Raw genomic sequence first — 24519 nt, forward strand, 5'->3', positions numbered from 1 at the left:
ACAAAGGAGGAAATAAGCTGTTTCACTGGAATGATGGGGAAACTGATGCCTGGAGAAAGGACATGACCCTCCAAGTCCGCACATGTCAGTCAATCCAACAGCCAGTCCTTCAGCCCAGGCCTGGGCTTTCCTGGCCCTGGTCCCAAGGCTGGCAGGTGCAGACCCTCGGATGGCCCCACAGAGGATGAGCATGGAAAGACAACCTCCTGACCCTGCTGCTAGGGCCCAGCCAGAGCTTCCAGGGACAGAGCGATTTCCTGTCACTTGGCCCCTGGGCCCAGAGCAGCTGCTCCCTTATCTAATTAATGGCCCTAGTTCTGAGTCCTTGATGAAGGGGATCATGAGGCATCGCTCTGCATGAGCCTCCACGGAGCTTTCCATTAGGCAGGGCAGCCAGGAGGGGCCTTGTGCCTGCAGCCGGGCACAGGGCAGACATGCTGACAACTGCCCCCCTGCCCACCTCTTGCCTCTCTTTCCAGCCTTCGATATCTCTTAGCTTCTTGTTTCTCTCCTCTTGGCCAGGCCACTGCTCCTTCCCTTCCCTCACAGACCTCCTCTACTTTGTCTCCAGTAACCAGTCCACTTAACACTCTATCTCCATCTCAGTGGTTTCCTCAGTGGTCCCTCCACCTTCAAAAGCCAGTTTCCCATCCCACACCACATCAAGGGCTACAATCTTGGGCTTATTCTATGGGAGCAGTACAAAGTCAGAGCCATTATCTTCCACAGATTGTTACTTTTGACAGCTAACAGCCAGCTCAAAGGCAACAAATAACAGAAGCCAAACTTCTCTGAGCACAATCCTTCCCCAAAACTCTAGACATTAGAACTGATCAGCCTTAGGGATCTGATAGCCTAGTGGCAAGAAGCTGCATTGCAATCCTGAAGGCACACAGTTTGAATCCACCGGATGCTCTGCTGGAGAAGGAGGGGCAATCTTTTCCTTTGCCAGTTGGATCCTACTCAATGCTGCACAACAACAATAACAACAACAACAAAGAACTGGTCAGCCAGAGATAGACAGGACCAGAGACTAAATAGTTCCATTGCTGTCTAATGTGAAAGGTACCAGAAGGCAGGAAAAGGTCAAATTACTGCCTGGTCAGGCCTGGAGAAGTCCAGCTGTAACCAGTCCCAATCTGAAGGACTGGGAGAACCACACAGGGATCCAGCACAAAGTAAGACATCACAGTCAGTGATGGGAGAATGAGAGTTGGCAGAGTAGTAAATGGTCAATAGAGGATGGTTTTTGAATGGCTAATATGAAATGGTCAGTTTGAGGAAGTCTGTACTGAGGGTCATTATTGGATATTGAATGTAGAGATGTTGGTGATGGATGATCATGCTGGACATTCAGTGTTAGGAGATCAGGGGTAGGAGGGTTGCCCATTCAATGGTGTATGGCAGATGCTGGACAGCTGTGTGGGCCTGGGCTCTCAGTGCTATAGGCCTGGGCCTGGGCAGTGGTCAACGGCTGATGTGTGTTATGATCACTGCTGACGGTTGGTCTTGGTTAGTCAATGGGAAGGGGTAGATGTTGAGAGGTCAGTGTTTGGAGCTGGGACAAGGCAGTCAGTTCTCACCCCCTACAACACCTCCTCTCCTGTTCTGCATGATGCCTGATGGTTTAGGCTCTGGGCTCCGCTGCCGCAGGTGTTCCTAGGGCTCTAGGTCTTCCTCTGGTTTTAGCTACACAATGATCCTTGCTCAAAGCATAGATGTCTTGAGGCTGGATTGGGGCTTGGTCTTCAGGGTTCATGGCAAGGAGAAATGAGAGGCAAGTGCCTAGAAGCAATGCATGGAGCCTGGGGATGGAGCACTCCAGAGCTAAAGTGCTTAGGGATCAGCCGAGCTCCACAGGGTGCCGGGGGCTGAGAGCCAAGGATGCTCATTGATGAATCGATTCCCATTATTGATGTTGCTTGGAGAAGTTTTGAAAGACAGAGCTGAGGCGGAGGAGGGGATTCTCACTGAGAAAGCTATGGTGCAGCCTGCCAGTCGGAGTACCAATGAGACTGTCTTCTCTCCTGGCCCTTCACAGTGGTGCCCTGCGGTGCTGATGGGAGGTGGGCCATGCACCCAGGCACACTGCTGTGGGTAGGGGAGCCTTGCAATGAACGGCAGCTGTTTGTGGAGTCCCCAGCACTGCTCAAGCTGCACCCTTGAAAGCAGGTATGCAGAGAGCTTGGAGAGGGGCATCAAGGCAGAACCTGAAACTCCTTGCAGGATGAGCCAGTTCTCCAGAGAGCAGCTAGTTCTGCACAAGAGAGCCTTCTTCTTTCAAGAAGCAGCCACTCCTTGGACTGGAAGTGTCCAAGCAAAGCTTGGAAGATCCCTTTTCAAGAAGATGGCCTCTGAGGCACCCCTTTCCCTTTAACCCACCCTCTACAGTGTCACAAGGGGGTCCCATTAGTGACATGAATGGTGAAGACTGGCCAGGGCATAAAGATACTTACAGTGGAAGGTGGGGGAGGGGAGTGGCTGCTGTGCTGCTCATCTCCGAGGGACGAGGCAGAAGGAAAGTGTCCACTTTGAAAGACCTGTACCAGCCAACAGTAAGTCCCAGCAAGAAAGACCAGTGTGTACCTAGGGGAAGCCAAGAAGGGGCAGCTTAACTTACTGCTGTCAGGTGGGGCCACAGGGCTCAGGGTGGAGCCAATGCCAGAGTTGCTGTACCCATCAGCTCACAGAGGCAGAGGCTGGAGGGGATAATTAAATGGGGTCGTCACAGTCCCTACCATAAAGGTCTAGTTTAATGGGGAAGATTTGATCCTGCCCTTTGAGCCCATCTGATGAGAGAGACATAGTCCCTGCCTTGGGAAGTCCTAAATCTGAAGGAGGAGACAGCGCCTGACCCCAGGGTGTTCATCACTCCAGCAGGAAACAGGAGGCAAGTGCCCCTAATTGGAGCAGATCTACAAGCCCCCGCAACCTGACATAGGTGACAAGAGTATGGAGATGAGTCCGGCTCCAAGTGTGCAGCAAAGCTGAGCCAAGGACCCAGGAGTGCTGGCTTCCTGTGCCCAGCTTTCCAGTGCTGACCCACATCCTCCCTGGCTGGCTGTGGCCCTCCCACCCCTCCTTCTCCTGCCTGCTAGAGGCTCAGCTCTGGGCTCCAATCTGTCCCAGATGAATTATTGACGCTGCTCAAGCCAGCAGGAGGCCAGGGAGCTGCTGGCACAGAGGTGGAGCCCTCCAGGTGTGCCTCGCCTACCCTCTCCACACACCACACATTCCCAAACTCATCCTCCTTATGTCACACACACACAGACACACACTCCACACCATACCCCCCATGTCTTCTCTATGCTGTCCTCCCAGAAGGCTTGGCTCCCCTTCCTCCTCCCCTTGCCACTCCTACCCACCCACAGCAAGTCTCTCAAGGGGCTCCTCCAAGTAGATTACTCCTTTGCCTGGATACAGTGACAATTTTCCATGTGACTTTGGGTCAGTCCTTCGCCCTCTGTCCTTCTTGACAATGAATATGTCGGGCCTAATGACTTCCCAGGTCCCTGCAATCACTGCCTTTCTCTGGGCAGAGGGATTAAGAGCAATCTCTGTTTGAGGCTCTACTATTTAGCAATGTATGACTTTAGGCAACTGACTAAATCCCCTGGAGCCCTAGTTTCATGTAAAAAATGCCTGAGAGCCGAACCTGCCCCTGGGGGCAGATGTGAAGACTCAATTATAAAGCCAGGAATGGGGATCTGGACAGTGACAGTGCCTGGAACATAGGAAATGCTTGCTAAGTGTTACATGTAACTCCCTCAGTTCTTAATTCAACTCACTGGTGTGTCAGAACTGACCCTCCACCTGGTGGATTTGAACTGAGTGTCTTTGGGTTGGCAGCACAATTCCTTACCCACTAGGCCACTGAAGCTCTTCCTCCCTGGGAAGCTACTTACTGACCCCATTCTTTTTCTCTAGAACACTCTTCTACAGCCAGGCCTTCAGCCCAATGATCATCCTATGTGATCAGCTCCCACACAGCCTGCCAGCCCATTTCTGTAAGTGCACCTTCTCTCCAGCTCTCTCTCTCTCTCTCTCTCTCACACACACACACACACACACACACACACACACACACACACACACCTCCCTCTCAGTCCCCCACTCCTGCAATTATGTAGAGCAAACAAGAGCAGCTGATGGGGAAGGAGCTGCTATTAGCTTAACCTTTCGGGACTGGAGCTGGGACGAGATGGAGAGGACTGTGGGGAGGGGGCTTCTGGAGCAGGTGAGGCTAGGGGAAGGAAAAGGAGGAGGAATGCTTGCTCTGAGACACTGAGGGCAAAGCTGCAGGCCCAGAAAAAACAAGAAAAGAGACAGAGTGAGAGGAAGACACAGAAGCAGAATTAAGGTAACTGGAACAAAGAAATAGGTCTGCAAGAGGTGGGAGACAGAAGAGGTAGGGGAAGTAAAGGCCAGATGGCCGAGCTGAGAGCACCTTGCCATGCTCAATCTGGACCCCAGCACCTTGTATACAGTAGGCTGGACATAAAGGCTAGAGATAGGTGAACTCCATCTGACACCGTGGAGAAGAGCAGATTAAGACACCACCTTTCCCATTTTATAGAGAGAAACCGGGGTCTACAAGGAGTCTTTGATTTTTCCCAAAGACTCAGTGTAAATCGTCAGAAACTGAGACCCTAAATGTCACTACTATAATCATTCATTCATCTATCCATTATCCATCCATCCAAGACCCCTCTATTCATCCATCAATCATCCACTCATCCATCCATCATCCATCTATACACCCATCCACCCGTCCATCCGTCCACCCATCCATCCGTCCACCCATCCATCCGTCCACCCATCCATCCGTCCATCCATTCATCCACCCATCCATCCGTCCACCCATCTATCTATCCATCCGCCCACCGTCTACTATCCAACCATTCATCCGTCCACCAATCTATCCATCCGCCCACCCGTCTATCTACCCATCTGCCCACCTGTCTATATATCCACCCATCTCTCCATCCATCTATGTACTGTAGGGACAAGAACTCATGTTCAGGTAGGTCCTCACACTGAAGGCATTCAGAACCGGTTGGATGACACCTGTAACTAAGGAAACAAAGTGGGGAAAGTCCCACAGAGAGATGAAGTTCCCACCAGGCAGGACACATAATTGCTTTTCTTCAGTAAGTAAATCATCAGAATGAGTGTGTCAATATCAACAATGAGGAAATACCTTCTTTTGGATAAATCCAGAAGACTTCCAGGAGGAGGTGACTTTGGTCTGGGACTTAAAGGGTACATTGCAAAAAGCTGTGACAATAGCAATTTTCTTGGCAGAGTCAGGCCAAGGTACTCTTAGAAGCTAGGGGTTCAGAAAGGCTCTGTTTGCCATCCTCCTCTTCCTTTCTCCTCTGGAGTTTTGTGGGGGAGGATGAAGCTGGGATGCAAGGGGAGGGGGTGCAGACCATAGCTACCTGCAGGCTTTTCCTTCCCAAAGTGGGAAGGATGATGAGTGGGGCCAGTCTTGTGAAATGGATCAGGAAATGTGGAGGGGCTTGTCAACCCTGGACAGGTACCGAGGGGGCTTCAGCCTGAGTCTTGCCTACCTGCCTGTCTCATTTCTGGCTCAGATAAACTGGCAGGGTGGACTGGGGAGAGAGAAAGCTGGAGTCAGAGATCCCTGGGAAGGCTGAGTTCCCACCTGACCTTGTGTGGCCGAGCCCTGAGGCACACGGAGACCCTGCTTCCTCCTGCCCACTCAGGGGGCTGAGGGATGCAACGGGGGATGGGAGGGGAGACCTGACTCACACTTAGCCCACAGCCTTGGCGAGACAGCAAGGAATATTTTTAGGAGCTCATTAAACAGGGAAGAAAGAAAGGGAAGGGAAGGAAGGAAGACGAGGATTATGCATTATTTTTCATCCCAGTGACAGCTCTGAGCATCTCCACTGGAACTGTCATGCAAAAGAAATGGCATGTCTAATATTATTACAGAATGGGTGTGCGCTGTGCCCGTGAATATGTGTGTGTGCGTGCACGCGCGTATGAGTGCCTGCCACGGGTGGGCTACCCTGAGTGGGGCTGCAGGTGAGCAGGGATGAGGCGTGGGTGTGCTCTAGGTGGGGCTGTGTGTGCATGCAGGGGCAGCGTGTGCAACTGTGTGGGGATGGGCACCACGGGACTCTAACTGCAAGAAACTCTGAGCAACTGTGTGTAATGAGGCGTGCAGACTGTGTACAACTCTGTGTAATTGGGTGTGTATAACTCTGGGTATGTGAGACATCGCGAAAAGCTTGTACCCCGGAGCTGTGTGGGATAGACGTGAAGTGAGCCATGGCTGGGGGAGCATCCTCATAGGTGAGGAACAGCCAGAAGATGGGGCTGTGCTGTATCCCAAATAAAGAGTGGTTGTAGAGGGGCCTGTTGACCCCTGAAGCTGCCAGGGAGATAGGAGAGGGGAGGAGGCACTGGGCCTACCTGTCATTTTCCTAAAAGGGAGGGCAGCTGTAGCCAGAGGCCCCCTCAGTTCATCCCTACACACTGCCCTCTTGCCTGGCCTGGCTGACTATGGGACCAGAAGGAGTTAAGGGTTCCCCACTGTTAAGCGTTCCAAGTGCTCTTGACTGAGCTCCAACATCTACAGGTGCTTTAGGGTGGCATAAATGGCCAACTGCTCAGCCAGCTACTAACCAAAAAATTGGAAATTCTGTGCTACTCTGGCACCCGCCAGGTTGCCAGGGGTTGGAATGGACTCCGTGGCAACTGGTTTGGTTTTCACAAAGATTATTTCACTGAATTTTCAAGACAACCACCCTGCAAAATACTGTTGTTAAGTAGAACTAACTCATAGCTGACCTTCCAGTTGCTTTTCAGAAGTGGGAATTTGCAGGGGAGGAGACTGTACATCTTTCTCCCTGAAGCAGATGGTGGATTCGAACCAAAAAACTTTGGGTTGACAGTAAAACTTACCGCTAAAACACCAGAGCTCTGCGAAATAGGTACTGATACTATCACCATTTTATGAGAACGTTCAGAGTTTAAAACTCTCCCCAAGATCAGGAAAGCAAAGCTGAGATTTGAGTCAGGCTCTGCCGAGCCCTCAGGTGGGCTCTCGGAGCTGAGCAGAGGGGTTGGGGTTAGTGGGCAGAGGGGTCCTTGAGGATCTCAGGGGAGTCCATCCAGATGAGAAGCGCCTGGGGAGCAGGTAGGACCGAGCTGGCCAGCCACAGGGGCGGGGCGTTGGTCGCAGTTCGCCTGTCAGGCTGAGCGGTGGCGCGGGCCCTGTAACTCTGTAACTAAAGCCAACCTCGTAAGTGGCTAATTGATTTCTGTTCCCTGATTAAATGTGCAGTACTTTACATGGCAGCAGAAGGAGGTCAGCGCTCCCCCCACTTCGCCAGCGCCGCGTGCGGAGAGACAAAGAAATTGATTTTCCAATCGATGCTCTGAGCAATGATTAAATGTTCTCTGCACAGTGGGCCTAATGAGTCCCCGAGGGGCGTGCCGGCCCTTTAATTAGAGGCTCCCATGGGGGCCTGGATAGGGGCTGCCCTGGAGTGAGGGGATCCAGTCTGGGATCGGTGGGTCTGGGGGCCCAGGCGCATAGGGTACTTGGGCAGAGCCTCCATGGAGGGGTCCTTAGATCGGGCGATTCCTTAGAAGGGTCCTTGGGCAGGAATTCCTCTTGGAGAGGTCCCGAAGAAGGGAAACCCCAAGAGGGGTGCCCCCTGTAGGAACCTGGGCTAGATGGGTTGGCGGTAGCACATGCCCACCCCTTTGTGGGCTTGAAGCCAGGGCCCCCACCAGTTCCTGGGTGCTCAGGCCCATGCCGAGACCTCCCTGCCCTCCGCACCTCAGCATCTAGATGGCCAGCGCTTCTCCCCTAGGTCAGTTCCAGCGCCTCCACCGGCGCAGACTTGGACAGGAAATGAATCCCCTCTAAGCGGCTGCGTTTTCATTACCCAGCTGCCCCATTGGAGGAACCGACTAAAGACTTTAGAAATTCAAATGAGGCTCTCGGGGGAGAGCGGGGCTTAAACATTCCCCTGCGCAGGCGGCTTTATTGAAGGAATAAACTATATTTGCAAAGTAAGATATTGAGGCTGTCAGTTTCTCTTAGGGATATAATGAGATCCTGGGAGGGAGGGAGGCCGGGATGGTGCTCCCGGAGGGCGAGGGCGGGAGCGCCAGCCGGTTGCTGGGTCGAGCTGCCCAAGAGGGGCCTGGCGAAGCCCCTCCCTCAGTCGCCAGACCCAGCTGCAGCCCCCTGCCCATCCCTCCCCACACCACCATCCTTAACTCCCTTGTTTGAGCTCCTGAGGAAAGTGCAGGCCCCTGTGGAAACAAGATAGAATGGCACCGCCTAGGCTCAGTAAACTCCAGGACAGTCGAGCCCCCTGCTCCTCTCACCTCTCCCCATGTATTTACCCTACGCCCCCACCCCCAGCTCTGCTCTGCACTGCAGCCTCTGCTTTGTGGCTGCCCCAACCCCAAGCCCTGCTACCTGCTTAGCTCTATGATCCTGGGCAATATACATAACCTCTCTGGGCCTCCATTATCTCATCCCTAAAATGGGAAGTAGTGCCTACCTCATAGGATTCTTGGGAGGTTTAAGTGAATTGTTCTAGATATTCAGCTGTTACATGACTGACAATACATAGTAACTATTATTAAAGATCTCTGATCCAGGCCATGGTCTTCACAATTATGTGCAATGCATCAGATAGCTGGCAATGACTAGGGATGATAGAAGAGTTGACGCCTTTGAGTTGTGGTGCTGGAGAAGAGTATTGCATATACCATGGACTGCTAGCAGAAAAACAGGTTTGTCCTGAAGAGGGTGAAACCAGGCTGCTCCTTGGAGGCAAGGACTCTGAAGCTTCTTTTGACATACTTTGAACATGTTGATCAGTCCTTGGAGAGGAACATCATGCTTGGGAGGGTGAAGGGACAGTGCAAGAGAGGAAGACCCTGGATGAGATGGATTGACTCAGTGTCTGGGGTAATGGGAATAGATGCATCAGAAGCAATGAGGTTGGCTCAAGAAAGAACCGGCAGGGTTCAGAGCTGTTGCACACAGGGTCTCTATGAGTTGCAAGTGACTCGATGATACATAACAACTGGTGGTAAGGAAGTATGCTACCAGCCCAAAAGTATGAGGTTTGAATCCACCAGCTGCTCCACAGGAGACAGATGAGCAATTTCCTCCCATGCAATTTACTGCCTTTGAGAACCTTCTGGAGGGCTGGCTATGGGTGGGTTTTGGCTCAACAGTATACAACAACAACACTATTAAAGAGTAGGGGAAGATGTAGAAGAAGGCAGTGATCAGTTGACCTCCCTCTCTCCTTCCATCCAGGAAGTCCAACACTGCTATTAACATACAAGAGCTACCACCATCATCTCTACTACCACCACCACTACTATTACCACCCTCACCTCTATCTACTTCCACCACCACCGCTACTCCCACCACCATCAGTACTACCATCACCATCTCTACCACCACCACCGCTATTACCACCACCATCTCTATCTACTCCCACCACCACCACTGCTACCATCACCATTGCTACTCCCACCATCATCTCTACTATCACCACCATCTCTACTACCACCACCGTCTCTACTCCCACCACCAACTCTACTCCCCACCACCATCGCTACCACCACCATCATCTCTACTACCACAATCATCTCCACCACTTTCCTGCCATCACCCTAAATCACCATGATGCTACTATTGACGCCACCATCATAATGCTCACTGCCCCCCAGACCACACTATCACTGTCACTATACTTACTGGTGCCATAACCACCTCCAATACGATCAGCACCATCATCACTATGGCTCAGACACAGAGTGTCCAGATGGGTTAGGGTCGAGCTACCCATTTTCCTAAGTAGAAAACTAAGATCCAAGACCTGAAAAGAACGAAGAAAGTAAGACAATTAAGTCTCCCAGATCACCACCTCAGAGCTCTGTATGAAGGTGAAGTGATGTCAAGCCATGCCCCTCCACCAACATACTACTCTGAAATGCTGCAGCAAGGTGGCCAGGTCAAGAGAGGCCCATGGTCAGTCTGGGGGAGGAGTGTCAAGTAATGGGTCAGACAGCAGCTGGGTTGTCTGTCACTCTCACTCTGAGTCTAGAGGGAGAGATTGGAGTTGACAGAGAGGAGAAACAGGGCGAAGAAAAGGGCTGTTTTCTAGAGTGTTCATGTTGTCTGGGAGACAAAGCCAGGTCTCCCTGTGCTCCTTTCTTAAATAAGAGGCTCCCCTTAAACCAGAACCCGGCTGCCTGGCACAGATGGTGTGAATGGGATTGGGAGGACAACAGAGACAAAGCCTGCTCCTGAGTCCTGAGGAGGCCTGGGCTCCTGGGTCTCTGTGAAGGGTAATGCATTCATGTTCTTGTCTTCTGTGAGATCCCAGCCCATGGTGATGGTGACTGCTGAGACCTAAAAGTGCAAAGGAAACAGCCAGGTTCTGTTTCTAATGCTGTGTGACCTTGGGCAAACCACTTAACATCTCTGGATTTTCCTCTCCTATTGAAGAAAACACAATGGAGATGGAAGAGTCCATAAAACACAATGTTTTACGAACATAAATGAAACATAATGTTTAGGAATGATTATATACAAACTGGAAGAAGGAGCGGCATCCACTTCCAAAACAACATGCCTCTAGAAACTCTATGAACTTTGATAAATGTTATAGAAAGGCTTCAAGCCTTTTGTTCATGGGGTCACTAAAAGTCATGCTCAACTCAACAGCAATCAACAACAACAACTTTGTGCAGTATGGCTGGCACCATGACAGTATAGAGCAGGAACCTGGGGCTATGAGTAAGAGGATGCAGAGTTTAAATACCTCTCCACATCTTCTTAGTATAAATCTGTAGCCAGTCATTTACTCTCTCTAGTTTCAGCATATTTTTCTTTTACTTTTTAAAAATTATTATTATTAATTTTAATGAAAATTTACAGATATTTTGGGTTTCCTAGTTTCAGCATCTTTATCTGCAAAAGGAGACCAAAATCACAGTGCTCTCTATGAAAATGAAGTGAGCACTGCAGGGCCTGGCACACAGTGAGTCCTCAGTTAATTAGCTGAAAACGGAACTGTCTTCTAGATCTCAAAATCTGAATAAGAAACCTGAAAGGGATTCCCATCGCCACTATTACTGTCAACACTATCACCAACAGTGTCCTTATTATTATCCATGTAGCCACCTCCACCATCATCTGTGCCGTTACCACCACCTCCACCATCATTATAACTACCATCACCTCCACTATCATCTGTGCCGTTACCACCACCATCATCATAGCTACCACCACCTCCACCATCACCACCACCCGTGCCGTTATCACCACCTCCACCACCACCCGTGCCGTTGCCAACACCTCCACCACCACCCGTGCTGTTACCACCACCTCCACCACCACCCGTGCCGTTACCACCACCTCCACCATCACCCGTGCCGTTACCATCACCTCCACCATCATCCGTGCTGTTACCACCACCTCCATCATCATCTGTGCTGTTACCACCACCTCCGCCATTACTACCACCTGCACCATCACTATCGTGTCATCATTACACCATCCCCACCATCTCCACTGTCATTATCACCTCCTTTCTGAACCTCATCATCATGACTATTACCACCTTCATCATCATTACTGGTGTCACTATCATCATCACCACCACCTTCACTCTCATCACCAACATAGCTACCATCACTCTCAGTGTCATTACCCCCATCACCAAAACCACCTCCTCTGTGAGCACCACCATCACAGCTTCCACGACCTTCACCATCATCATTCATGCCATGACCACCATCATCACCACACCTCCACCATAATCACCACTTTCATAGCTACCATCAAACTTCAGCATTACTGTCATTGTCATTACTACCACCATCACTACCACCATTACAACCACTATTCCACAACCATAACATACACGCTTTCATTCCCCCCTCCCCCAAAACTTAGCTAGAGAGGAGAAACAAGGTGAAGAAAGGGGCTGTTTTCTGGAATCTCAAGTGCTCTAGGAGGCTAAGCCAGGACTTTCTACCCTCCTCCCTCAAATAAGAGGTTCCCTTTAGTGGAGAACCAGAGTGCTGGGCACGAATAGCATGAAGTAGTGGAACGTGATAGTTAGCCCTCTGCATCCCTGGGTTCAACCAACTGCAGATGGAAAATATTTGAGTAGGAAGAATTACGTGGTTAAGCAATCTCTGAGAAGCTAAGAGGGAGTGAAGAGTGCTATTTACATAGCACTTATATTCCATTAGGTATCAGAAGTAATCTAGTGATGAGTCATAGGTAAGGGACAATGTGCACAAATTACATGAAAATACTCTTTGTAGTTGCATTCAAGTTGGCTGTTCCCTCCTGGTGACAATGGGACCACAGCCCTATAACCCACAGGGTTTCCACTGCTGATTTTCATATTACCAGATCTTTTCCCTCCTAGTCCATCTTAGTGTGGATGCTCCACTGAAGCCTGTTCAACATCTTATTAACCCTCAAGCTGCTTCTGACAGACAGCTGGTGACTGCACATGAGTTGCCTTGGCCAGGAACCTAATCTGGGTGGTGGTGGTGGTTGTTGTTTTTCATTGCTGTCTAGTCGAGCACGACTCATGGCAACCCTATGAACAAAAGACCTGAAGCCTTTCAATAACTATTGTTTCTCAAAGTTCACAGAGTTTCCAGAGGCATGCTGTTTAGGAAGTGGATGGCGAGCAATATTATGGCATTGCATGTTAGTGACTTTAGCATCTAGATTTTGGTATCTGTGGAGTCTTGGAAATGATCCAGTCTCAGATATCAAGGGATGACTATACACAGAACATGAGGTCCTCTTGAACCCCCCAAAATGCCTGCTGATAGGAAGAGATGCAGCCTACATCACTGGCAAAGGGACAGGAGAAGGGGCTAGAATTAGGTGAGGGCCTACTGTGTGCCAGGCACCATCTTTGGTGCTATATATACTGAATCTCATTTGATGGTTCTCTCCACCCCTGTAATGGGCTTTAGTTACTACATTTAACAGAGAAGAAAACTGTCTTAGAGAGATTAAATGGTTTATTCACACTCATCCAGCCACCAGTGTCCAAGCTGAGGTTCAATCCCACATCCATGCTCTTTCCACCATTCTAGACCGTCTGAGTATCAAGGAGAATGGACCGACAGAGGCAGATGAGGAAGATCCTGGAATAAGAGAGGGATTCTGTGCCATCTGCAACAGTTCAGGATGCCTGGGTCCCAGGCTGAACACTCAGACACTGCTCTTGACCTCCTGAGGAAACCGAGCTTCATTGTGCATTGATTTGTCTTCTTCAATCAACTGTAAACACCACGGAGGCAAATACCTTGTCTGGCTTTCTTGCTGGTCCCAGGCCCCTGCACAAGGCCTGGCACCTGGATGAGTAATGGTTGCTGAGTAAATACATGAATGAACCTGTGAAAGCATGAATCAATCAGCACGTCAAAGCCGGGGTGGCACTGATGATGAAAACCCAGGCTCCAGGAAAACAGCAGGCAACGTAACTTTCCCTGCTTCTCATGACTATTATTTTTGTGCCTTTCTGATTTTATAGAATATTCACTCCCAGATCACAGAGCACAAATGGACTGACTGATGCCCCAGAACTAATACCCTGAGAGAGACCCGAGACGAGGAGGACATTTATTTAACCCAGCACTCAGGGGTACTGTGTGTGGGAAAGGCGTTTTTGTACATGGTGGAGATGGTTTACGCCAAAACCATGCTTGCTTCTTCCTACTGACTGACTTTATTACTCACTCCTTTCTCTCTCACCCCCTCTCTCTCCCATGCCCTACTTCCTGCCACTGTTGGGGGTACCTGAGATCTCAGTGGCCCCTGCTCACCAGGCCCACCTTCAGGACCCAGGGCTCTGGGTAAGGGCTGGTTAGCACTGCCCACCTTTCAGTGGTTGTCTTCCTCCCTCGCTGCGGCCCTGGGAGCCAAGGGCAGCCAGGGTGATCGCTGGTTTCATCTGTGCCCCTGTGGGTGATGAGATGAGCACTGATGGGTGAGTTGGCAGCCAGGCCGGAGTGGCACAGCCAGTCGCCCTGGGCACTGTCTTCCCTGCTTGTCACCACTCCCGGCTGCCCAAGCAGCAGAGCAAAGCCACAGTGACAAGATCCAGAGGGGAGAGGCTCCAGCAGAGGGGGGCTGCTGGTCTCACAGGCCACTGGAGCAGTAATGTGACAGCTTCTCATTCGGGGGGGGGGGTCCTCCATCCCAGCTCCTGCTCCCTCTGCCTTGACCTTTGTCAGTCTCCATTTCACCCGTTTGTCTTTGTCTCTGTCTCACTTCCATTCCAGGCTGATACCAGCTCAAAATGACCCTCTGTCCACACTTCTGTCTCCTCCTCCCTCTTCCTCACCCCAAACCTCAGGACCTGTTCCTCCCACTCCGTCTACACCCATATTCACACACACAATCACCACCTCTGACAGAAAACAAGCAAGTTCCCTTCCAGGACCTGTGATAGAGATGTGCGTGTGGTAAACGGGAGGGATGAGTAACGGGGGCAGGGGCCCCTTCTTAGGCTAATGAGTGTGAGCTAGCATGTGTGTAAAGGTCTGGCATGTGTGTGTGAGAAAGAGAACATTAGTGCTCATTGACAGTTAAAAAGCACATGTGCACACGTGTGAGTGTGACAGTGCACACACATATGTGTCAAAAAAACGCACGAGGTGGTGGGGATCGGGTGGCACCATGCGTGAACATGTGGCAGGGAGTCGGGTGAGAGCGGCAGCAGAGCCTGGGGCACATGGGCAAGGGCAGCCTGGAAGCCTGTGTTGCTAAGTGAGGGGGTTGGTGGCCTGGGCTCCCTCAAATCAGGTCAGGGTGTGGGGGGAGAGGAGTGGTGTTGCCGAGCTCCGGGCTGGGCCCCTACCCGGCCTCCCCCCCAGGCCTGTCAGTCACTGATCTGTTCCATGTTCCTATAAATATTTACAAATCCCAGCTGCTGAGGAGCAAGACATCCTCTGCCAGCTGGGGCTCCCAGCCTGGAAACGGCAGGGAGGGAACCGCCAGGCAGGCGGCGAGGAATACGGGCCACAGAGAGGGCTGGCTGGCTGCAGGGTCCAAGACTCCTGGGCTCAGCTCCCAGGTTTGCCGGAGGTTACCTGTGTGCCCCTGTGTGCCCTCAGCAGGAACTCTGCAGCCTCTGCCTCAGGAAACCCCTGGCACAGGTGTACCTGATGGTGGGAGGATCTCCCCTTTTACAGCCTGTCTCCTATGCACACCTCTCAATTAAGGGTAACATTTTAAAGACACAGAGACTCCTTCCTGAATCCCTGGAGGGTGCTCTCTGAATTCAATATTGTCTCTAAGATACCTTGATAAATCCATCCGGATCCTTCTAGATCGGAGACGGAAGGACAGGTAGCTCGGTGGCCCCATCACGAAAGTCCCTTCTGCAGTCTCTGAGGGGTGGTAAGCAGTTTCATCGGGCCTCAACACCCAGCTGTGTCACTCCTAGAACTGGCTAGGAATGGGAACTTAGAGGAAAAGAAGTTTGAAGGGGCCTAAAAAGAGAACTCTTGCCCCAGTGCCTCTACTGTGGTCAGACATCCTGGAGAAGTAGCCCACGAGAGCGCCCTTCTCAGGTAGGGAGGCTGATTATCAATCCGGTCCACCTGGTGTTCAGGGCTATGTCAAATACAGCACCACCATTTATGTAGTCATTGGCCATTATGCCTAGATCTCTGAGTCACACTTTCCCAAGTGCACTTGGTTGCAAACTCCTCTTCCTATTCCCAGATGGCAGACACCTGAGGAAGGAACCAGGAGTCCTGGGTGTTCTTGGCCTCCCAGCTCAGGCAACCAGAGGCACGCGAAGCCCTGACATCAAGTGAGCTGAGATCTCATCCCCTAACTTGCTAGAACATTCAGATTTGCTGCTGCTGGGCCTGCCAAGCCCCTAGTATGACCCCCTTTGGGATTTGCCCAAGTAATGCCCATATCCGGCCTCGGTTTGTCTGAGAAAAGATACTGGAAAGCAATCAGAATGGGAAAGAAAGCCAAGCAGAGGGATCCCGTGACATTCTAGGGCTCTGGTTAGTTGCGTGGGACACTCTGCTGGATACAAGGTCCTGCACATATAAAAGTTTGATTGGCAAACAATCAAACAGCTGTCCACCAGAGATGGACCCCAAGAGAGGGTTTCCCATCTCACTTCATGTTTCCCAGGCCAGCTGTGTTTATCAGCATGGGGGCTAAATACTGACCCCCAGCTTCCTAAGATGAGAGGATGGGGCTTGGGTAATTAAAGTCTGTCAATTTCTCCAAGTCCAGAGCTGTGATGAGAGAAAGAAGATCCTAGGCCAGGACAAAGAGGAGGCCCAGAGGTCAGATATGTGAGTTTCCCTTAGCAAGTCAGCTCACCCTGCCACACTGCAAACCATGACCTTCTCAGCTTCCAGAGAGGACAAGCAGGGACTGGGAAAGAGGGACAGGGAGGAAACAGTCTGGAGCTGGCATGTGCTGGCAAAGAGAGGTCCAAAGATGTCAGTGGTGCAGGAAGGGTTAAGTCTATTCCTGAAATAGCTGAGCCAGAGCCTAAGCTAGCCAGCTAGTGCTTCTCCCTAGCAGAGAGCAGATCTATAGCTGGAAAAGTCAGCCGCTCTGCTCTGTGTCCACCGCCTGCTGCCTGGTCTGGCTGCTAATTAAACTTCCCATCCCCAACTCCTACTAGCACCTCCTGCCCTAGCAGAGTTGGGATTAGGTAAACAGAGGGGCCAGTATCCCAACAGACAAGGAATTCCAGCTAGGACCAGAGGTTTTGTGGCTTAGGCACCTACTTCCATACACATCCCTGGTGTGGGTCGAGGATAGGCACACAGATGGACAAAGGGCAGGCCTTGTGGATGAAACTGAAGTTGACAAGGTGAAGGCCTCCAGCCCCCATGTGCATGGTTAGACACTGTAGGGAGGAAACTCCCATCTCCTGTAAGAAGCTCACCAAATGCCAACTTCTTGTGGCCTTGTGTCCACCTCCACCTGAGGCATCTTGGATAAGGCAGGGGGCCAGGGAGGAGCCCAAAGAGACCCCCCCCTTCAAGAACAAACCACATCTCTGTTTCAAGGCCAAGATTAGCTAGATGATTTGTGGGGCCCAATGTAAAATATAAATGTGGAGTCCTTTGTTAAATTAGGAAGAATTTAAAGACGGTAACAAAAGAGCATTAACCTTCCTGCAGGGCCCTGTAAACACAGAATCCGTGGGACTGCACAGGTCATCTGACCAAGAGGCTGGTACTTTTCAGGGTTTTAGTTTGAGTACCTACTATGGGCCAAGCAAGGAGACCTGGTAGCAGAGCAGATCAAGGATTTGCCTCCTCACCAAACATTTGACATTCCTAACCACCAGCCTCTGGGAAGGAAAACGAGGAATCAGTCTACTTCTGTAAACATTCACAGCCTAGGAAATCCTATGAGCTATTCTACACTGTCCTTCCAAGCTGCTCTGAGTTAGAATCCACTTAATGACAGAGGGTTTGGGTTTTTGACTTGGTGGGCCAAGCTCAGGTAGAGCTCTGAGACCTCAGAGGATCTCTCTGAGTCACTCAGTCCCCAAGTGTATAGTAGGCAGTGCTCCGAGACCCCTCTCTAAATATGAAAGGGAGCAGAGTCACATCCATCCTGGGCTGTGGGCCTGCACGCTGCCCACGAAGCTGCTGCAGTGATTGTTCTAATGTCCATCCCGCTGCTTGACCTCTCTGAGCAGTCCCTTCAACTACTGACTTCAGGGGCTCTGTGGGGACAACCTGGTACATAAGCAGCTATCAATTTCTCCTCCTCATCCTCACCTCACAATCTATCTCCCACCATGGGCCTGAACAGTGCTGGGACTCATCCTCAGCTTGGCCCTACGACCTTGGGCAAGCCATTTTCTGTTCCAGTTTGTCAATTTTCCTACCTTACTAAGGAAGGGGGTCTTTCCAGACTCTAAGTGGTCTCCTGAGGTTGGAATTAGAGAGGAGGTTTATCCTGGAAGAGACAGAGCTTCCAGAGAGGAAATCTTCCCCAGCTCCTGAAAACCAGATGGCATCTCCCTGCTACCTCCTTCCTCAGACCCTCAAAACCCAGGAAACCAGCTGCCCGTCACTTGCCTCAGTTCCTTCTATACTCTATCCCATTCCCGCTGTCCACCACCACCCTCCCTGATCTCACTAGGGCTCCTTTCCAGCCTGCTTCCCTGCCTCCCAGTTGCTTGCCTTGGGGCTGGGACTATAAGAGGGGATGGCAGCCTGTACACCTCCCTGGCCAGACAGGGCCCCCTCTCTGCTGCCTTTGCAGGAGGCTCAGCATAATTGCACTGCCTGTCACTCCTGCATCTTGCTATCTGTCTCTCCAGCTGACCCTGCGCACCCGCCATTATATTGGTTCCTGTTGGGGCTGCAGAGCCTCATTATTTATACATGCCGCTTGGAGACACAAGCTGGGCTGAGGGGAGATTGCCCCTTTGAGTAGGTCTCCCTCTCCCTCAGCTCAGTCTTTGCGGGAGCTGTCTCCTTGGGGAGGGATTTGGGGTGGACAGCAGGTGGTTGCTGCTCAGGGGGAATGATAAGGGGTCCAAGGACCTGCCTGGGGACCCAGGCACAAAACCAAGTAAGAGGGGCATGAGGAAGCATGTCTATGAATCGAGGTGTTCAGACTCTGCCCCCTGCATCCCACTGCTTGCTTATCAGAAGATGGGGCTGGGAGAGGGGGATCCTGGAGAAAATCTCCTTAAAGGAGTTTTGAGACCCAGATTGGTTCAGTGTTCAGGCTGCTATGCTGTGTCCTGGGTCCCTACCTCAAACCACAACTCAACTTTCACTATTTCATACTTTCTGACAAGATTGCTTCATTCCAAAGCAAGATGGAAAATTATGAGAGCTTTTCCCTCATGTACAAGATCTGCAAGTATCTAAGTTAAAATGTCAAGATGAGACTGAAGATATTTCAATGGATGTCAACAGGGAGTTGTCCGTAACATGAGAGTAACAACCTCTTAGAACTTCCCAGGACCATCACCTAACCTAGAAGAAGAAATAGAATGTTCCAGATATGATGAGACTACCTCAAACTCACAAGGCAAAGGGGTAGCCTGACTGGGCCTTGAGACTGGGTCTTGAGAGTCAGTCTCTGCTTCCTAATGCCCAGCTCTTTATTCTACCTAAAGCATCTGAAAACAAGTGACTTCAACCAGAAACAACAACATATATCCCCTTTCTACTCCCAGATCTTGACCCAAGTGACTCTTTTTCCCTAAAGCACCTTTACCTTTCCTTGATTCCCTGCACCCATGCCAGGTATTTAGCTGCTGGGATGAGTGGTACAAGATGAAAAGCCCCCACCTGGGGTCAAACAGACCTGGGTGCTAATCCTGCCTTTCCTTGCTAATTCTGCCTTTCCCTCTTCCCAGATGTTTGGCTCCCAGTAAGTCACTTAACCTCTGTGAGCCTCAGCACCTTTACCCACTGCATGGAAATGATAATTCTTGTTCCTTAGCCTTCTACTGAGGATTAAATGAATCAGCGTGATGTAAAGCACCTAGCATTTATCAGGCACTTAGGTAATGACAACAACATTCATCCATCTTTCATTCATTTAATAAACATTTCAAGATCCTTTCAGAAGCCTGGAAGTCTCCTGCCTCTCCCGCACACACTCTGTCATCGAGGCTGCCAATCTGCCTTCTGCCTTCCAAGGTCAGGCCACACAGACCACTGAAACCACTTCAGTTATCTTCCTATCTACCATCACTCTTACTCTATATTAAACCCTAAACCTGTCTCCCCACAACAGCTAGAGTGTTTCTTTTAATCTAATTATAACAATTGCCCACTTAAAACCCTTCAGTAGTTTCCTATTGCCTTTAGGATAAATGACAAACTCCTGGTCACAGTCCATAAGGCAGTGTAAGACTAAGTCTTACCATATACATCACATAAAGCTTGCTTCCCTGGCTCCCTCTTCCAACACTAGTGATCATTCTCTCCACCCTGCAGACTCCTGTTCTTCCTTCAGGACACAATTGAACTACCTCCTCCTCCAGGAAGCCTCTGGGGATCTCCTATCTGCAGATGAATGTAGGTGACATTGCTGAGTGTTTCCATAACATGATATACAATCTTCAGGCAATGTAATTTGTCAGGCTGAATAGCAACTGCTTGTTCAATTATCTATCTTCCTTCAGTACTCTTAAATTTCCATGAGCACAGAAGTTCTTATTAGTGTCCTGTGCTAACAAAAGATGTGATGTGTCCTGTACAAAATGAGCTAATTAATATGGAATTATAGGAAGCCTTCCTGGACTTCAGGGGGGGGAGTTCTTTACCTGTCTTCATAACACCACAAGTACAATGTCTTTACAAGCCTTAACTTCCTCAGGTATAAAACAGGAGAAACAATAGTACCCACATCATGGGGTTATTGATAAAATAATATACAAGTGACATAATACTTTTTAATCCATTATTAAATCCAAATGAGAACCTCTATATAAAATGCTTAGAATAGGACTTTGCACTAAGCAAGTGCTTGGAAAACATTACCTGTAATAATTATCCCAGCATTTATCCCTTCTGTCTGCCCATGCCTGCTACCAAGCAGTGAGTTTCCCCAGGTCCACTGTACAGGTCTTTCTCAGTTTTAGACATACAGCCACAACCACCTTGGTGCTTTCAGTAAATATTTACTGAATGAACAACTGAATTCATGAATGAAGATTTGCTAGCTGATGATGAGTCAGGGCCCTGCACCCCTTTCATCACTCACAAAGACAGACACACGCTAACACAAACACAGTCTCTTACACATTCACACCCACTCGCATCCATTCAAAGAACCCCAAAATAACACGGAACAGTCACTCAGTTTCCTAAAGTCAGCCATGCATAAATAAAGGGCCTTACCCACATTCCTGCTTCCTCCACACATCACCCTGAAAAGATGGGGGCTGTAGGAGATGAAGGAGCCCCACCTGTAAGATGGAAAACCAAACCAAACGCGGGGCTGCTTCAACTGTGATCCATACCCATTCACACACTCTCCTTCTGCGTTCTGAATACCTCCAGCCCTGACCTCCACAGAGGTTACCCTGGGACCTAGGACTCCAGAGTTTCTTCCTCCCTCACTAGCTCCCTCTTTAACCACTGTCTGCTTTTCTAATTCCAACTCTAACAGTCCACAGGATGATGGTGGGCAGGTCTTCTTAACACGGATGAAGCAAACTATTGTATTAGCCACCATTTACTGGGTGCCAGACGCAGAGTCTACTGCTTTACATACATCCTATCTCAATTAATCCTCACAACCCTTTCAATGGAGGACGACATTGGAACTTGCGAGGTCAGGGGACTTGCCTAAAATCACCAGCTGGTTTTATCATGCAAGTCTCTAATTCTAGATTCTTCAGTCGTAAGAGAGGCATCTGGGGGTCTTCAAGGAATTAAACTGGGAGCACCGTTCTCCAATCAGCCATGAGCTCCATTTCTTCAGCAAAAGGGACACAGAGCACCGAGGCCCCCACAGTTGGAAGGAGGAGAGAGGTGTCTCTTTCGAGGGGGTGTGGGTGGCGCCTGGTGAGCCCGGGGTGGAGAGGAGGCGCGGAGCGGGTGGCCCAGGCTTGAGGGCCAAGATGGCTGTTAATTAAAGTGCTGGCACTAGCTCCTCTTTGCAAAGTTTGAAGCCGTTATTTTCCACTCCAGCGAAGCGGGGAGAATCCGGCTGGGCTGACAGAGACGCCACACCGCGCCCGGGGAGCGGGTTGGCGGGCGGGGGCGGGGCGCTGGCCGCCGTGCGTGCGCCTTCCGACGCGGGCCGAGCGCGAGGGTGGCTGCGCGCGCCTCGCCTGCGCCCCTGCGCTCGGCGCTGTTCCCCGCGCGTCCTGGGAGGACTGCGGGGCGCCGCCGAGTACCAGCCTCACCGCACAGGAGTGGCCGTGTGCGTGCGTGCTTGGGGAGGGGGTCTGTCTGTACAAACCACACGCTAATGATCGTGCATGTGGGCCTCGGATCACCAGCCCTGTCGCTCTTAAGCTAGGGAGACCGCGGTGTAGGATAGGTCGTCGAACTGACAGGGACTGATAGCCGAGAGCTGAGGACGCCTTTCCCGGAGCCCAGCTGGGGAGAGGTCTGAGGTCCTGCGTTCCGCACCTGCTGCACTCAACACCCTCCTTCCTTTCGGTGGTAACCGAGTTGAAAAAGGAAGGGCTGGAGCCAGGCTTGAATCTCAGCTCCGCCACTGCTTAGTTGTATGATTTTGGACATGTCCCTGAACTTCCTTCCCAGAGCCAAAGTTCTCTATCTTTAGAAGGAGAATAATGAGAAGGACCTTTAAGTGTGTGGACCGTTGTGAACATTAAGGGTGATCTTGCACCTAAAACATTTAACACAGAGTCTGGCATACTCTTAAGTCCTGAATAAACGCCATTTACTGCATTTTAAGCTCCACCTTTGATGTAGCTGGGACACTAACCTTCGCTCAGTCTTCAGCCCTTGGAGAGCTCTCTCACATGGTGCCTCTTTTTACACCTACCCCCTGATGGCGCACAGCCCCCCCCACCTTTCACACCCTTTCCTCTTTCCATACTACTCTCTCACCCTTCTAGTGCTTCTTGTTTGGTGCTTGGAACTGACTCATAACTGATCTTCCAGCAGGTTTTCAGAGGCAGTAAATTACACAGGAGAGTGTCCATCTTTTTACCGTGGAGCAGCTGATGGATTTGAACCATGTGCCTCTGGATTTGCAGCTATGTTCCTCAGTTTTAGGTCACCAGATCTCCCTCCCCTAGTCCTTGTTGTGTGCCATCAGGTCTGAACCGGCCCATAGCTGACCCTCCAGCAGTTTTTCAGAGGCAGTAAATCACACAGGAGGAATTTAAAACTGTGTGCCTTTGAAATTGCAGCACAGCTTCTTCCCCCTAGTCATTGTTGTGTTGTTGTTAGGTGCAATCAGGAAGACTAAGTAACTCAGCGAGCAAAAAAGGTCAGGAAATCCTATGGACTTTAAGATGGATCAAGAAGGGGAAGGAGGGGGCTTCTCTAGAGAGTGAGGAGACTGGGGCAGGAGACGGGTGTGTGTTTGTGTGTGTGTGTGTTCCCGTGCAGCAGCCAGTCCTGCTCTGAATGGCAAACCCGCCCCTAATGGGCTGGATTGGAGGGAGGGGTTGGAAGAGAAGCAGTGGAGCAGCACGAGCTGGGCCTCAAATAATGTGACAAATATTTTGATGGGAGTAGACACATTTCAGTTTATGCAACCTAAACACTTTATTGCATTTGAGGAAGAGAAGAGGCTTATACAGGGGAGCTCTGGTGGCCTAGTGGCAAGAAACTGCACTGCAATCCCAGAGGAACACGGTTCGAATCCCCCAGACGCTCTGCCGGAGAAGGAGGCGCAATATCCTCCTGTACCAGTCAGATCTGATTTGACGGTACACGTACACAAAATTTAAAAAAAAAAAAAGAAGAGGCTTATACAATCTAATGATGAGAAGAGTTAAGGAGCTGCCTGAGGAGGAGAAAGAGGGCTGAGGGGCTGGGGTCTAACTGTCTGGGAATGGGGACCACCATCCAAAGATGTCTCCTTATACTCAGACGGAGACGCAACGTGGGAGTGCTCACTTTCTTAGGATCTCCGTTTCCACCCTCTAGTCTACAATGAGGGAGAAGGAAAAAAAAAAAACAAACCAAAAAACAATGAGGGAGAAGAGGAGTGGTCAGAGGAAGAGAAAGGCCCAAGAAAAAGTCTGGCCTGCCTTGAGTTCTATGAGGTAGGAGCATCTGGGAGTAGGGGAACCAAGATCTTGGTCCTCCTGGGGAAGGTGATTTCAGGAGCAGCAATGAAACAGAAAAGAGAAAGGAACTGCTGTTTTCAGTGCTTAGGAGGACGGCCCGCTAGGCTCCCTGATTAGTAGGGTCTACAGAGCCAGGGTGCGCGAGATGGCCCCTTTCCTTTCTCTCTTCTTCCCTCTAATAACCCTCTTTCTTGTCCTGGTTCCCGGCTCTGTCCTCCCCTCAATTGCTCTCTTTGTCCCATGCAGGCCAGGGCAACCCTTCCCCATCTCGGTCCTCTGCAGGAAGTAGTCCCTCGCGCCTGCTTTGCTAACTTCTGGGGTTTCCACGTGAGGGTACCTCGAAGCCTCTCCTCTCTCGGTCCCCTTCGGCGCTTTCTAGTTCTCCTCGTTGCCCTCTCTTCCTTTTCTTCTGGGAGTCACTATCGGGTTTTTCAGCCTCTAGCCTCTTGCCCATTTCAGCCTGTCTCTTCCTCAGTCTCCCTCTCTTTCCTTGGGCTCTGAGGCTCGCTCTCGAAGCCACGCCCCGTCCCGCCTTCCCGGGGAGGTGGGCGGGGCCTTGTAGTACACCGCCCAATTACGAGCCGGCCCCGCCCTCAACCCCACCTCTCGTGCGCCGAAATGCGCGGAGGGGCGGGGCCTGGCCGGGCCGAGGGGGCGGTGGCCCCAGCGCAGGGAGGCGGGAGCAGCCGGGCGGGTGGCAGCGGCCGCG

The 24519-nt window shown here is 50.9% G+C and overlaps 1 protein-coding gene across 1 annotated transcript in view; it reads left to right on the forward strand.

Moving 5' to 3' along the window:
• Positions 1 to 11628: 11628 nt before the first annotated feature.
• The window catches only part of C1QL1 (complement component 1, q subcomponent-like 1), a 20558-nt gene continuing 7667 nt past the window's right edge, over positions 11629 to 24519 (forward strand). Inside the window, exons 1-6 of the mRNA XM_006897879.1 lie at positions 11629 to 11757; positions 15175 to 15228; positions 15391 to 15460; positions 21724 to 21962; positions 24093 to 24143; positions 24286 to 24354. Coding sequence (XP_006897941.1) covers positions 11629 to 11757; positions 15175 to 15228; positions 15391 to 15460; positions 21724 to 21962; positions 24093 to 24143; positions 24286 to 24354 — 612 coding nt within the window. The remainder of the gene's footprint in view (positions 11758 to 15174; positions 15229 to 15390; positions 15461 to 21723; positions 21963 to 24092; positions 24144 to 24285; positions 24355 to 24519) is intronic.

Source organism: Elephantulus edwardii, unplaced genomic scaffold, assembly GCF_000299155.1.
Source record: "Elephantulus edwardii isolate Elephantulus edwardi_28Jun2011 unplaced genomic scaffold, EleEdw1.0 scaffold00216, whole genome shotgun sequence".
NCBI classification, from domain to species: Eukaryota; Metazoa; Chordata; class Mammalia; order Macroscelidea; family Macroscelididae; genus Elephantulus; species Elephantulus edwardii.